Source organism: Rhea pennata, chromosome 1 (genome assembly GCF_028389875.1).
Source record: "Rhea pennata isolate bPtePen1 chromosome 1, bPtePen1.pri, whole genome shotgun sequence".
NCBI lineage: Eukaryota > Metazoa > Chordata > Aves > Rheiformes > Rheidae > Rhea > Rhea pennata.
The window spans coordinates 116,044,248-116,057,466 of NC_084663.1; the positions used below are offsets into that span (position 1 = coordinate 116,044,248).

General features: G+C 41.5%; 1 protein-coding gene across 1 annotated transcript; it reads right to left on the reverse strand.

Annotated features, from left to right (window-relative positions):
- Positions 1–236: 236 nt before the first annotated feature.
- On the reverse strand, positions 237–905 carry LOC134138956 (claudin-8-like). Its single transcript, XM_062573156.1, has one exon. The coding sequence runs from the start codon at positions 903–905 to the stop codon at positions 237–239; it is 669 nt and encodes a 222-aa protein (XP_062429140.1).
- Between the last annotated feature and the right edge of the window lie 12,314 nt (positions 906–13,219).

The following is a 13,219-nucleotide window of genomic DNA, read 5'->3' on the forward strand; positions in this document are numbered from 1 at the left end:
CTCAGTTGCTGCTCTTCCCATGACACATTTCATTCCTACAAAGTGGTGAGATTATTTTTCTGACTGAGCTTTACCATAATACCTGTATAATAACATCTCCTATAAGCATTTTAGAATACATATGTACACAGTTAATAATAAATAACAAATGAACAAAATTGTTCTTCCATTATAGATTCACAGTTTAATTAGGCACCGAAGTCAATCAGTACATATCAACATGCTAAGCAGAAAGATCACACATAGGCATGCATGCCTAGGGACTTTCCTCCTGCAAAGTCACGTTTGTGCCACCTGTGATGAGAAGACGAAGGATACCTGGATTTTTGGGATGTATCAGCCAAACACCAGAAGGTACAATACATTGTTCCTGCAGCAATAAGAAGTGCAGAGCTCACCCAGCCTATGTAGAGGGCAGCTCCTAGTTCTCGCTTCAGTGGTGCAGGGACTTTTGGATCATAGAAGTCACGTATAATGCTACCGCCAGTCCAAGACACCGGGATCAGAACAAGGACACCCGTCAGCAGAAAAGCAATTCCAGCTGCCAGCACGAAGATACTGATGCCCTGGGGATTCTCCTTGGTTCGGTGGGTGTACTTCACACCAGCAATGCCCATCAAAAAGGCAATGATTGACAGCCCCACGGCAACGCACATGAGGGCTCTGAACACCTCCAAGGCTGGGGAAAGCGCCAAGAGGGAGTCATAGAATTTGCACTGCAGCCTGATGCCGAGCTGACTGATGCAGTCCATCCATAATCCTTCCCAAATGGTCTCGAACACTACAATGTTGCCCTCAATGAAGGCAGAAACTCTCCACTGCGGCATAACTGTGGTTGCCAAAGTCCCAATCATGCCCACACCTCCAAATACCAGGCCAGTGATTTGTAAAGCACAGCAAGACATGCTTCTTCTGAAAAAGGCACCTCAAAAGAGGTGACCTAGGAAGTCTTCCAAAATCAGTTTCTGCTAAAAGTAGTATAAAACATGATAGTGAATACTTTGTTTAGTAGTTTCCTCATATGGCAAGTTGTTGGGGATTTCTAAAAGCAGCTCCGATCTGAAGTTCAGACAGGTGAAAATCCACTTCTGTGTGGCTAGAAGGACTTGCTATTTATTTGATTTGAAATCTCCGCTGACTACAGTGCTTACCCATCAAGACTAACAAGTTTCCAACCAATGGGAAGCTAGGGAGGGGTGTGTCACAGCTCATTTCCCTGCTTCTCTTATTGTGTCTATAGTGATGCTATAATTAAATAAGTGTCAGAGATTCAACTGTAGGCACCTAATTGCAAGTCTAATCATTTCTTAACTACAAAATTCTAGCTATGTTGAAATTTAATGCAGAAAGTCTAAACTTCCATCTGGAAAAAAAAGATGTAAACTAGGTCATTATGGTTGTTCTTATGACAAAAGCTAAACCTGGACCTGGAGTGGCACTTATCATCTGAGTGCTATAGCTTAGAGAAAGCATGTAATTTTTTAAAAGTCAAACTAGAAGGTACTCAATGTAGTTCTTTAATGTAGATTCCTCATTTTGATCAAATACAAAAGTATAATCACAATATTAGACAGGCACAGGAAAGCCAAGTATTCCAATCAACATCAAAGCTTTACTCTACTAGCTGCGTAATTCACAAGGATGGCAAAGAAAATAGCTGGCAGAGTTTCACAGCTTCTTCTTTTGAATCCAAAATTAAAGTCATTGTTGGGAAATAATTCTCTATGAGATGCTCTTCCTATTAGAAAGACAGTGTTGTTACTATGTTCCATTCAAACAATTTTCTCAAGGTAATATTAGGAAGAGTTAGGGAAAATTTTCCGATTACAAAATGATGAGGCTTTTTTTAGTGTTCAGTATAGCTTGAAAGAAGTCAGAGATCCCTCCCATAAGCATGTATCTTGGCCTGCATGGAGAAATACAAGCCTGGACAAAAAAAATGCACACCAAAGACTGACTTGCCCTGGGCAATTTAGGAATAAATGCTGCATTTTTTTTACTTTCTTCTTTCTTCTTTAAGATAATATTATATGGTGATGACTCATGGGTGTTGCTAAAATTGGTATGTTTCTAGTTACCACAACTCTTTGAACTATAGGACTGGTATAAAAAGAATATATATTTGTCCAACCAAAGACGATGAAGGCCCCTAGCAGTGCTTGTGTAGGGACGGCATATTCTTAGACTGATTGTGGGTTGTTGTGTTGTGGGCTCTGTGTCTTTGGATACATCAGATGTAGTCTTCGATGATATTAATTTATTTGCAGCCTTTGAACCCATGGGGAAAAAAAATGAATTGCACATATAGACTATTCACAGCCTGTAAAACGTTGCCCTTCATGTAGTGACAAAGAACAAGGAAGGAGTATCAGATAAACAGATAATAACAGTTATATAATATAATGCTATATGTCCGGGGGGAAATCCTCTCAAGAGCTTTCAACAATTCATTTTTGCCTTCAAGCCCAGCTGCAGGAATCGCAAGGAGAGGAGAGAGAGTCTCCTTAGCTAAGGTATAAAACGTAACCCTTAGAAGCTAATTGTGCTATCAGGTTTGTTCTTATGGAAACATGAACATAGCATCACACTTCTGCAGACAAGGAAGTACCTTAACCTTTTAAAGCACTTTGCTCAGTGTCACAAAGAAGAAGGTGGCAGAGATAAACTCAGGAGTCATAGTCAACTCTGAGTTTAAAATAAACTCCTTTCACTAGCAGGAGCTTGCTCCCGTCCACAGAACAAGACCTGTGCTATTTAACTTGAGTGCCAATTTCCATTCTTCTTGTTGAACTTTTTCAGTTTTTAAAAAGGTTATCAAAACTTTAAAATATAGTCTTCTCTGATTTGTTATTTTAATAACAGATTTTTTAAAAAATCAGAATCAATCTAAGAATATTTTTAAAAAGCAATATTTTATGGAAAAAAATCTCAAAACTAGCACTGAAATGCCATTTTTTTCAACAGGAAATCTCTGTGCAATATTTTCAGCCAGCTCGTGAATGTATACACTGGACCATGCCTAATGCCCTGAATCTGTTTATCTGACTGCCTTACCTAGTGGGATTGCTCTGAAATCATTTTTTCATTATATGACTCTGGGAGGGTCAGACATTGAGGTCACGCATAAAATTACACTCTGTGGCAGTCAGGGTATGGTTTGTACAGAAGATAAACTGCTCCCACAAATGCCATAAAAATGCATCACATGCTGGTTGTGTAGCTATACCTCCAGAGAGTGCTAAATGGTTGGTGTGGTTTTTTTGTTTGTTTGTTTGTTTGGGTTTTTTTTTTTTTTATCTTTAATTGTAAATAGTACCTAGAGCAAGTGACATGAGGATATATGTGTTAGACAGGAACACCAAGGCTACACTGTCACATATACAGTGTGGTGGCATGATAGCTCTTGTTATTGAAACCTGAAAGGAAGGAAGGGAAGGAAAGGAAAATCAATAACTGGCAGCCTTGAAGGTTAGAGTTCTCCATGTCTGGGAACTGAAAATGAGCTAGAGGAAACAGGCCGGAAAAAAATCAGAAACACTAACCATGTCTCGGAAACTCATGAGAATTGGGAAACCTCTTCATCAGCCTGCTAACTGCCAAAGAGGCCCTGGCTTTGCTAATTATGGGAAGATTTCTATTTTGTAGGAAAGCCCCATGTCTGAATCAGCCTCTTATGCCCTTGCATGCCCTAGGGAGCACCCTCCAGGGGCTGGGCTGTATCTCCATTTCAAGGCTCTCTCCACCTCTAACAGAGAAATGCTTAGTTGTCTGAGTTACTTCAAAATCACTCAACACCCGACAGCACTTAAAGAAGAAGTAAATTTTAAGCAATGTTTGTATGATGGGCGAGAAAGATGCAATGCCTTTAGAGCCAGGTGAGCAGAAATGAAAGGAAAATCCCATTTGTGCCCGTCTAGACTCTTGAAGTCTTCTCACTCAACATAGCATCCAGCTGTTGGGAAGCTTACCTGCCTTGTGGCTAGAGCATTAGTTCCTATACAAACACCCCCACAAGATTTGCTTTCAAAGAAGAAAATAGACAGCTGAGGAAGCATGTATACTTTTAGCCTGGATCTCTGTTCAGATTTAAATATTCCCTTTCCTTCAAATCAGGAAGTTCTTTTGAATCTTTTACTGGAGGAATATTGCCTGTCTAGCTTTTAAAATGTGATGCCCCTTGAAAAGGGGGAAGTGGAATATCTTCAGTCCAGGTGATAAACAGACCACATCAATGAGTCCCAAGGCTTAGTTAATCATGTAAATACTTCATTGCCTCCTGGAAAGCAGGATTCCTTCTTCTATGCCTGTACATTGAATCTTACAGTTCTTAGACATACACATACCACTATACATAGACAATATGCTTTAGATAAAACTGTAGACAAGAATAATGTACATAGTTCATTACAGGCTCTTGTCAAGAATGAATAGATTGGTTATGTCACAGGCTAATTGCAACATTTGAGGTTCAGGAACATTTGGGGGACAAGTAGATAGATATAAAGGTTTATCAAAGACCTATTTTAGATTAATGACTACTATGAGTTACAGTTAAGTTGCTTAGCCTCCCTGAGGCTGTAGCTACCCAGGAAGCCTGCAAAGGTGTCTATTGGCAGCTGTGGTCCCTGGCAATGGGGAGCCTGATATGCTGCAGTTCTTCAGCCCCTCGGCTTCGTGTCGCCTGGGGCAGGGATGCTGGCTGAAGCCATACAGACTTAAACCATCCTCGAATGCAAAAATTTGCATTAAGTGTATGGCAAATAGGGTTAGGATGGTTTGCAGGTCATCTGCTTCTGAAGCACATGGCAACAGTGCCTCCAAACTTGTGGCTGCCACGAGACAATTCATTATGTGTTGGGGTGATCACTCCACTGTTTTCAACTTTTTGTGATCCCTGATGATCACATGTTGATCAGATGATTATACTGATCACTGTTTCCAACTATTTGCATGGACTGATCAATGAAGCCATAGACAAGCTAATGATTCCAATACTTTCTGTGCTATTTTGATTGACTACTTTTTATTTTCATTCGTTTTGATTAAGCAAAAATACATTGAGCCTACTGAGGCTTTTTCCTTTGCACTAACTTTAGTTTTTCTATCAGCCTACATGTTAAAAGATGAAGCCACATCTCTTTCCACCCTCTCTTTGAGGGTGTCACATTTTGGAGTGAGAAAAACATCTGCTCGGCTTAGTTTAAAGAAGGATTTCTCCCAGACACATACCAGATAGTGAGTTTGGAGTGCTGACCTCTAATTCTAGCCTTGAGGCAACTGATGGTAGACTTTAGAAGAACAGACAGAATCTAAAAGAAATGATATTTGGTTTTAGTCTTCTTCCTCAGAAAGCCTGAAATTCGTTCAATTCTATGATATTCCATGTCTGAAGAAGTCTCACTTCTGGACAATCTGTGAATGAACTTGAGTTTAGTGTAATAAAATGCTTCAGTAATAAAACATTAAATACTGCTTTGAGTATTTAATCCATCTAAATTGTTTCAGGATTTTACAAGGTATTTGTCTCCTTCATACTTATGTACAGGGAACAGCCATCCTGGTAGAAATAGAATATGCCAGAAAATGTGTTATCTTGTTTTACTGTTTAACAACAGGACCTCAAAGGATTCCTCTAGAAATCCTAGAAATTTGGGGGGCATCTCAGTTTGCAGCTCATATTAAGCCATTGAAAGTGTAACAGTGACAAATTCCCAAGGCAGTACTGGCTGTTTTTGTAAAGGTTAGTAGCAGTATATCTAGTTAGACTATTACTGGATGAAGCACAGTGGAACTCCTTTATTTAAATGCTTTACTGTGATAGAATAAAAGAGGAGGAGAAGGACATGGTGGCAGTGATGGTCTAAGGATGGATGAGAGGCAAGGTTCATAGAAAGAGATAATAGCTTTTATTAGACTACCTGATAGAGTTATAAAGAAGCTCTCGGGCTCAGAGTCTGAGGAAAGATTGCTTTCAGAGCACAACATAATAATACATCCCTAAACTAGCTTTCTAGTAATAAATCAGTGCAGCACACTAAGCAAGCAGATGTCAAACTTTTAAAACCAGTGTTTTCTTCTCCATCTTTCTCACTTCTAATCTGGGATCCTCCCTGTCTGGTCCTGTCTTTTATAAACATAACCCTCGCTTTCTACCCTTTACCAGTCCCCACCTTGTGAATGTAACAAGCCACACTGTTAAATTCCATCCTCCAAAATAAACTGTAGCACTATGAGCTCCGATACCGCTCACCCCAGCCTTGCCAGCTCAGTTAACCCCCCAGACCTCACATCTCAGTCTTCAGCAGGGTCATCCTCTACCCCACACTCTCCTCTTGCTCTCTCTACCCAAATCCTTTTCCAAGACTCTGTCCTTCTGGCCGGGGTGTTCCTATTCCTCCCCCTCTCCCCCAGCACTACTTAAGATTCCCATGGGATTCACCTCTTCCCCGGAATATCCTATCTAAGTTTCCTCAGCAAGTAAGATGGAGCTCCCTTAGGAAGGAGCAGCACAGCCCCTTCCCATGTGGCCTGAGGAGTTGGCACTGCTCATCTCCCATTTTAGCTCAATCCCCTTCAAACAGAGGAAGACAAGGGGATGAGGAGAAGAAGGCGAGCCCTGCCCAGCAAACCAGCTGTTCCTGCAGTCATACAAAAGATCCCTTCCTGGAAGCCATAAATCACTTTGGATATGTGCTGACATGGAGGCCAAAGTAGGAGCATTTTGCAGGAAGCAATTAATCTTTGTCACCTGCTCTCAGAATGCTCTCTCTCCAACATCATGAATTGTAACGGCACCAAGGATACACCGCTATCACCATGATTTCACAGACTGATGAATGTTCCTAGGGCCGATGTGTCCTTCTTTGCCCAGTGACAGCCCACCTCTTGCAGAGGTATAAATGCTTCACCAGTCTGGGCACACTGATTCCACCCAGGGACAATCCAATGCTGGCCCAAATCACAGCGCACTACGTATTCAGTCAAAATTCTTTGTCCATGGTCAAGCTGTGTCTGCTTTCACTCCAACTCCCAAATGCTCACAGCCTTTGCAGTTTGGGACAGAGTGTGGTGCTCTAGGAGAGGGAAATGGAATGTCTAATAACTGTTACTACCATTAGGTATTGAGAGTTTAGAGCCTGGGAGTTTGGGCAGGGAAAGGAAAAAAGACAGAAAAGAGGAATTAAGCAATGTGAAAAGGGCAGCTGGGAATGTTGCTGCATTTGCAGCAACACTTAAAAGCAAGTATAAAATGGAGCAGAAGGCCTCAGCAAACCCGGTAGTTTTGTGTGGGAACAGGATTCACATTGCGAGGTTGACTGTTACTACGCTGTCCGATACGGCAGAAAAAGGTATGTGAAGGGTAGCTAAGATGAAAGAATCTGTCTCCGCACAAGGCTGTTGTAGATGGGATAAAAATGCCTGGAGCATTGCAGGACAACAACTCTTGTGTTCCAGATCACATTCTTCTCCATTAATGAGACAGCACAGCTTAGGGGCTTGAATGTGGATGAGGCTTGAAAATTCCTTAGAAAGAGTCTGGAATGTGAATTCCACAGGAAAGGAGGAGAGAGGCTTGTAGGAGTTACATTCATACTTAACTGGATGAATAACTCCACAGAGCAGGTATCTGGTAAAATAAAAGAGTAGGAAAGGCAACTGGTCAGCAAAGAAACTATACCTGAGAGGTCAAGAAGTGTAAGGGAAAAATGAGTCAATAAAAGTCAGTTCAAGTTAGGCTTTTCAAAGAGTAAGATGATAAAAGATGCCACAGGCATACAAGTAAAATAAACAGCAAGGGAAGAGGAGTGCTGGGCAGTGACTATGAGTTTAAGAAAGCTAGTTAACCTCCATTCTTCTTTTTTGAATTTAAATCACAAAAAGAATACAGAACAAGGAGAGTAAGACAGAATTATTGTCCATTGTAGACAAAAAAAAGATCAGTCTTTATGAGCACAAACTGAAGAAAGAAGGTAATTTCCTCTGAAGGAAATTCAGCACATGCAATTACAAATCTAGTAGCAATGATTGTTAGTACATGTGTCAAACCAGGAGTAGTACCATATGCCCAGATGATAGTGAATCTAAGAAAATGGTGGGGGAAGGTGGAAAGTACTGTGTGCAACTGGAAATCCATTAGTCAGAATTCAATACTGAGAAGACTTAAAACCCATTATGAAGAAAAAAATAATTAAATGCCTGGAAGTAAATGGAAAATTAGAAAAAGAGACAGCATGAACCAAACAAAAATAGATTCAATTTTATTTCATACCACTTTCCAGAAAAGAGAAGTCGAGCATTTGGACCTTATTAAAGCATCTGACACAGCAGTAGGAAATTCAGTAGTAACACTGAAGGAATGGAGAACAGCAACAAAAAAAAGTGATGTGGATACAGAATCTATGAATGAGCAAAACAGCAAAAGGGAAAACTGGAAGGACAACTATCAGGCTCCTATTTCTGGATGTTCCTTTCTGCTGCTGGTGGAAGCAAGGGTTTTTCTTGGGTCTCATCTTAACTTGCCTCAGGGATTTGGCATTAATGGAGGAACTACACCAGGAAATTTCCATTAGACGCTCAGTTGGTCAATGCACTGTCAGCATGGAGGAGATTAAGAATACAGGACCAGAAGGCTGATGACCTCAAGGCCTGGAATAATAGAAATGCAATGCATTTGACATATTCAAGTGAGATATTTTCTTGTTTTTCTGAATCATCTACCCCCTGCTGTGATAACCTGCAGAAAGTGTATTTGTTGTGCCTGGCAGTGGTGAGGCTTCATCAGGGACTTTTTGTCCTGTTTTGAGTATTAAACTTCAAGAAAGAAGTGGAGCAGCCGAAGACAGCCAGAAGAGATAAGTAAGAATGAGGAGAGACTAACAAACATGCCAATGAGGAAAGAATTAGAGAAGATTAGTCTAAGCAAGATAAGTTCAAGAGGCTAGATGGTAAATGGAAAAGGTGGCTGCTTTAAAGGAAAGCAGTGATCTGTTTTCTATGCCTACTGTGATGGGAGAATGGAGCAGCTTTGGACTGCAGTGGGGACATTTATTTTAAGCTTCAGGAAAACCTTTATTAATGAAAACTACAATTAAGCACCAGGAAAAATTCCTAAGGACACTGTAGAAGAGTCATCTCTAGAAGATGCATTGTACAAACATCTCTTGGGAACAATTTGGTGTGTCTATTTTGATGCTGGAGCAAAGTAATCAGCTGGGTAGTGACTCTCACATTTTCTGAAGTGAGTTGTACTTACACAACCTTCTCCTCCTGTTCATCCTCTTCAGCCCTACAAGCACCAACTTCTACTAGTAAAAGGAACTGATGCTGCTGATGGGGCTCTCAGCTGCGCCCAGCAAACTAGTTTGGCTAGTCAGCCTCCTTTAAAAATCTCAAGCAACACATATTTAGGACTCCTGTGGTATTCAAGCATCAGTTCTTTGCTGATCTGCGGCATGAACATATCATGGCTACCAGCTCCCCAGAGCAGTGGGGTTTGGAGAACTAGGGCTGGCAAAGCAGCAAGGAGGATGGTTCATGCTGGAGCATTAGGGAAAGCCTAGTGCTAGAAGGGGTCCAGGCTGCCACAGGGAGGCAGGAGGTAGTCCAGGGGCTCAAACCTGCTCCACCAGGCAAAACTGGTGTAGTGGGGGACATGTCCGTGTCAGGACTGTAGCTATTGCCCAGTGCATTGACAGAGCTGGAGTTACCCAGCACTGCTCTTCCTCCAGTTCAACAGGAAGAGAGTGCTGCACGTTGTGCCTCATGCTCAGAAGCCTGCTCCGTATCTACTGTGTGGTGGAGGAGTGGCCCTTGGTAGAGGTCCTACATCCCAGACAAGCCTGCTGCTTTGGGAAGCACAAAGATACCCTGAGGACAAGAGGCTGGAAGTGGGGAGGATACCCCAAAGCATCTCTGACCACTGGTGCTGGTCCCCTGCTCCTTCCCAGGCAGCTGCCACTAGCCCCACCAGAGGCAGTGTGCAGATCTCCATGCACGCAGATCTTCATACATCTCGGAGTGGACACAGTAAGGCCTTCTTATATTTCATTAATGAGCCTTACTGGCTGTGAGGCCCAAGATTAGATGGCTTCTTCCAGTCTCTCCCTCCTCCATTTTGCGTTATTCGTTACTAGCCGTGTTTGAGAGCTGAACAGAAAGCAAGCAGCCTATGGATAAACTCTCACATACAGCCACCATGTATATTCAAAAGCACAGGAAAGTACAGCGCCTATTCAGGACTGTGCCTGAGAGAAAGAGACAAATCTATTATAAGAAACTGGTCTTACTGGATTTACAGATGTGTGATAACCTTCTGTGGCAGATGATTTATTCTCATATCAAGTTGCGCAGTAGCTCAAGATGCACTCAAGCTCTCTTTTTACAGAGGCTCTTTCAGGCTCTCTTCCAGCACTGCCTTGCCCACACAAAGCAGCTCCTGAAATTGCAGCTCTGCTGATGATAACCTGACCTGACTCGCTTGGAGCAGCCCTGCCACCCATGTGTCCATCCTGCTGCTGCCTCGCTCAGATCGGAGCAGTGCCTGGCAGTGCAGCTGGCAGCTCTGCCCTCTAGACCTCCGCAGCAGTCGCCGCAGCTGTAGGAGGATTTCAAAAGAAGCTCATTTTTTAAGTGAAAACTCAGTTACTGAATCACGGAGTGATGACCAAATCTTGAACCTTCACTGACCTGAGTTAAGTGGAGTCTGACTCTCCTCTGACCTGCAAGCTGTGGAGTCATTTATCTGACTCAAAGGGCACCAGCTGGATTTGGCAGTACTTCACATCCATTTTACATTGCAGGAATGAGTACAGTTGCCCAAAGTGTTGGGCAAAGGCAAAAAAGCTAGAAAACGTTGGTTTCATTAATGAAGATGAAACTCCTTATTTTCCAAGGAATCTCTATAACCTATAAGCAACAAAATAAATTCCAAAGTACAAGATATCACATATGAAAGTTTATTGTTATAGGGAGTTGATTTGTGCTTGGATTGCGCTCCCTCTTCTACAGGATCTTTTGCTCATGCTAGTCAGGGTTTATTTAATGTATAAATGTGGCCAACCCTGTTTTAAATGGAAGCTTTGCTTTTAGTTTTCTTGAAGACGCAGTGTACAGGTAGGATACAATTTAAAGGAAGTGGCTGGATGTGATTCGGAGGCACTGGAGAGGGGTAGGCATGTGCAAACTGAGCTGAAAACTGTTTGCAGCATATAGGATCTCTAAGAGGGAATTTCAGAAATTTCCAAGTCCCGCTCATGGTTCATGGGACTCATATTCCTGTTAGTCCTGTGGGCGTTTTTGAAAGTCTTCCTGTATCTTCTTTTGTGTTGTACAACTTAGACTGCTGTGTGCTTTACCAGAAACAGATAACACTATCAGATGTTAACGGTAGTCTACAATATACGCAGGGCTCTTACGGATGTGTCGTGTTTATCTCACTTTTCACTGAAACTTGCCTCAGACATGTAGATGAATACCGTATGAGCCGCCCTGTGTCTTGACAGCAGAGATAGAAGGAATACATGTATCTGTAGTTTTCTGAGTAAGATCTTGTATCTACATTTTAGAGGGGTGAACTAAGCAAGTGACTTTACTGCAGACGTTGGTATAAACCATGACGTTCCAGCTATAAGTTCCGTGCAGGATACTCACACGGTGTCGCAAAGAGCAGGACTGCTCCTCCACTCTCTTCCCCCCAAGGAAGAGACCGGACTGGAGTATATACATTAAGAAAGGAACATGAAGGAAATACAGCCATGCACAGCTATATTACAGAAGTGTCATGCACATCAGGCAGGTACATAGGCAGAAAAAAACTCCTTAAAAATAAGGAGGAAAAATAAAATCACATACAGGCAGGCACAGCTTAATATGTAGCTTACAAGCAGTGTGAAAAGACAGTTCTAGAGCAGTAGTGCACAGACTTTGAATTCTTTTCGCTTGTTCAGAGTTGCATCTTAGTAAGAGAAGAATTTGTTTCCAACCTTTCAAGTGGAAATAACTTCAGGAATTTACTGGACAATTATGGATCACATAATAATCTTCCTATAAAATGTTTAAAACAGTCAATCAAACTCCAAAAAGAGAATGTTGCTCTCCATTAAACACTATAAATTTAATCTTGTTCTCAGTTAAGTCAAAGACAAACTTCCATTGATTTCTGTGGGTCTGGGGTTACACCTTATTCACTGGTTACAAAATTCTATTAAAATATTGCCACTATCAATTAATTTCAGTCACTTATTAAACTAATTTGTATGGAATTCAATTTATTTTCCAGGAGACTTCATTTCATTACCATGCTCTTTATCATGGAAGCATTATCTTATTTAAAACATTGTTTAGCTTGTTTGCATGTGAACTGTGAGAAAATACTATCAATATTTTTGTTCTTTAGGCCTACTAGCTGTATTAGTGTGAGTGGTACTCAGCAAAAACATGGGCCTGATATTGCACAAATATCCTTGTTTAAAAATACATGTATATATATTAGTATCCCGTAGCAGTTAGCCAACACACCATTATTACGGTGGTCTAGGCAACGCTGTGAAATGTTGTAAGCCACAAGGAGTTTGCAAGGGAATGCCGTTGCTTCTAAAAAGAAGGATATGAATGAGTTTGACCTCATATAGATTTCAGAAGAAATACTGACTTTCACCAAAAAGATGATATTTAGGATGAGTGCAGAGCAATGTTTATTCTCTGAAATAAGGGATATTTTTCATAAATTTCAGCTTACACTTTCTCAGCTGAATAAATTCTTCATGCAACCCTTCATTAAACCTACAGTAAATCAATCTCGTAGTGAATACCTTTCTTTTAAACCACTATTATCTTGTCCTTATTCACTATTATCCCTTATTTCCCAGGAGAGGAAAAAAAGAATCAGCCAGTTAACTCCCCTCTTCTTCACAAAAGGACAGAATTTCATATTGCAATGGAACTTTATTATTATTTCCTGTAAAAATTGCAAGCCAAAGCAAAGCCATGTCACCCAAAAGCTATCTCAGGTTACCATTAAGGTAGTGTTAAACGTTCACCTTTCCACGCATGGAAATAGTTGTCTGCGCTGCAGCACTGGCCGCAGCAGGGCCCGCTGGTGGTAACTGCAGCTCCAAAACGCGGTCACGACAGCGGCAGTTGCGTGACAGAAGGCAAAAAGCTGCCTGAACTGCAGCCACGGAGACCGCACGTGCGAAGAAGAGGAAAAGGCAGGAGGCGG